This window comes from Manduca sexta, chromosome 19 (genome assembly GCF_014839805.1).
Source record: "Manduca sexta isolate Smith_Timp_Sample1 chromosome 19, JHU_Msex_v1.0, whole genome shotgun sequence".
NCBI lineage: Eukaryota > Metazoa > Arthropoda > Insecta > Lepidoptera > Sphingidae > Manduca > Manduca sexta.
This window is the reverse complement of record NC_051133.1, coordinates 131,345-133,980: the sequence shown is the minus strand read 5'-3', so window position 1 is coordinate 133,980 and position 2,636 is coordinate 131,345. Positions and strand designations below refer to the sequence as shown.

The 2,636-nt window shown below is 41.2% G+C and overlaps 1 protein-coding gene across 1 annotated transcript; it reads right to left on the bottom strand.

Moving 5' to 3' along the window:
- Positions 1-598: 598 nt before the first annotated feature.
- LOC119189827 (solute carrier family 22 member 12-like) lies at positions 599-2,436 on the bottom strand. The gene is made up of 4 exons (XM_037440479.1): positions 2,366-2,436; positions 1,967-2,226; positions 1,608-1,789; positions 599-865 (listed from the first exon to the last, which is right to left on the bottom strand). Exons 1-4 carry the CDS (start codon positions 2,434-2,436, stop codon positions 716-718), a joined length of 663 nt encoding a protein of 220 aa, XP_037296376.1. The 3' UTR covers positions 599-715.
- Positions 2,437-2,636: the final 200 nt, after the last annotated feature.

Genomic DNA, 2,636 nt, shown 5'->3' with positions numbered 1-2,636 from the left:
ATTTTAAAGGATAACATAATATTTTCCAATGTGATCATTAATTATTTACTTACGCACAATATTGTTCCACTATTACCCGCCAGTTGTTATTGTTCTTTCCAGATAGTACATTCACAAGATTTGGACAGAATTTATGTCGAAGTAAAACGATTTTTTGTTTTTTTTTTTTATTGCAAACATTAATTTAAAACAATTTTTAGCTATGTGCTTAAGATATTATTTGAATTTTAATGGTGAAAACCTACAATTATTATTTTGAAAACGGATTTGATTAATTTTAGGCATCATTATTCTTAATTTGTCTTGAAAATTTATTAAATATTAATAACTAAATGACATACATATCATTATCGAATAATATACATTATTGTTGTGTTTTTTTAAGTTAAAGGTTAACATTACCTCCACACACATTTCATTTGCTCGCTTAACAGATATAATAAATTGGGTTTTTTAATGCCTCGATTTATCTGTGTGTAAATAATAAATTCCATTCAAGTTTTTATACGTTTTTTGCTTACATTCAACAAATTATATCGCTAACAAACATCTATACAAGTTGTTAAATTATAACATTAGTACAGTTCTGTATATATTCTTTTCTCGTGGTGGTATTCAGATGGAGTAGATGACACAAAATCGTGCGCGGAAAATCCTTAGACAACTCATAACCCCTAACATGGAGGGATTGACGCAAGAGTGAGGAGGATGGTATTCAGACAGTGGTGGAGGGCGCGCGCTGCAGGTCTGCGAAGGAGTCGGGCAGGCGCGCGTGCAGCGTGTCGGGCACCAGCGGCGTCAGCGCCGCGCTCAGCACCGGCAGCGCCCCGAACACCGCCGTCGGCACCCACTCACCGTACACCGCCTGACACGCAAACACATATACAGGCGCCACAGCTCTATATACAAGGGGAAAACTATATAGCAGTGCGGTCATGAAAGCAGGTAAACTTAAGTTTATACGGAGAACTTTTTGATTAAATACATAATTTATATTATATAATATGCAAATCTGTACGAGGAAGTTGAAATGCCATTAAAAATATAATATCTGCTTCTTTACACTCCATTTAATCCACTTATGATGCATGTCAGTTTGATGTTCAAACATTATTGATGACACGGGTCATGATGTTATGTACGTGCCTATTTTGCTGATTTAATTGACCGGGAAAGTACTGACGAATTATACATCAATTACAACAATTGGTTTCCGACAAAAATTATCGAAGTGAATAATAGAGTGTGTTCTAGCGAACCGAGATAGACATCAAGTGTGGCTATATTATGTCTATTGTCAGTAATCTGCAATATCATAAAACTAAATGGGAAGTGTTGCATAATATGAGTCCCTTTGGACAAATGATGCTGATCTCTCTACATTTAGGGGCCAAGCACAAGAGTGAGTATATAATTCTAATTAAGTTAGTCATTTTACCCGCCCTCTCCGCCTTATTTCCCCTATCTGTTTACTGCTCTAATCCTAACTATCTTTGGAGAGTCAAAGTATGCGGTAGACAGGCTGGAAACAATCCCAACCTCAAGTATCAGGTGCGGACAGTCTCTGAGGTATCTGACAATTGGTTAAAGGGGCTGGGAGGAGCTACCAGTAGCGGCGTGAGCGGCGCGAGCACGGCACCGACGCGGCCGGCGGCAGAGCACGCGGCGAGCAGGCTGTGGCGCGCACGCGTCGGGAACACCTCGGCGCTGTACACGTACAGCGCGTTCAGCGTCATCGTCGCGCCCACCTTGCCGCTCAGGTACAGCGACAGCCGCCACCGCCCTTTGGCTGAACACACATAACGTAACATAGAATGTTCGGCTACCATATTAATAATTCTTGTTCTAGTTTGAATGTCTTAACGATTAATCATTTAATATATAGGTACTAGGATACCATCAAATATTTTCGCACATTAAATTAAACCCTGTACCTAATAGTAAAAAGTATTTTATAAGTTCTCACAAATTGGCAGCAACGACATGGCGGTTAGTGATGTAGCAGTGAGCAGCAGAGCTGCAGCGAGCGTGGCGCGGCGACCGGCGCGGCCCAGCAGCAGTGTGTTGAGCGCCAACGCGGGCACCTCCGCCGCCGCCACCATTGCGTAGTTGGCGTGCGCCGAGCCCGCCAGCGCATGCGCGCGCACCGCCACGCCGTAGAACACCAGCACCGCCGACCACCACCACACGCAACATACCAGCAGCCGGCGACGCAACACACCGTACCTGAAAATAATATATTATAACCCGCTCAAATACAAAAATTATCATGTCTCCTTTACTTTCATACCTTTGATATTGTATGTAGTATTTTATTTAGGTAAAAGAGCTCACGATAGGTAATTATTAGTACAACCGAAAGTACCGTGAATGTATTCTCTTCTCTAAAATATACTCCCAGTACTTCGGCAACTCTACGGACATTCGATGCCTCATGTTATCTCATTACCAGGTGAAGTCAGTCTATCTGTCGATTTAGGATTTGACAGAGCCATACTAAACGGATGTGAATGTCTACTTCGTGTAGAATGGATATAATAATGACAGGCTCATATTCAGATCTCATATAAACTTGATAATGAACATACCCGTAATGCATCAGCCGTCTTTAAAAAACATTAAGAACATTCATGACA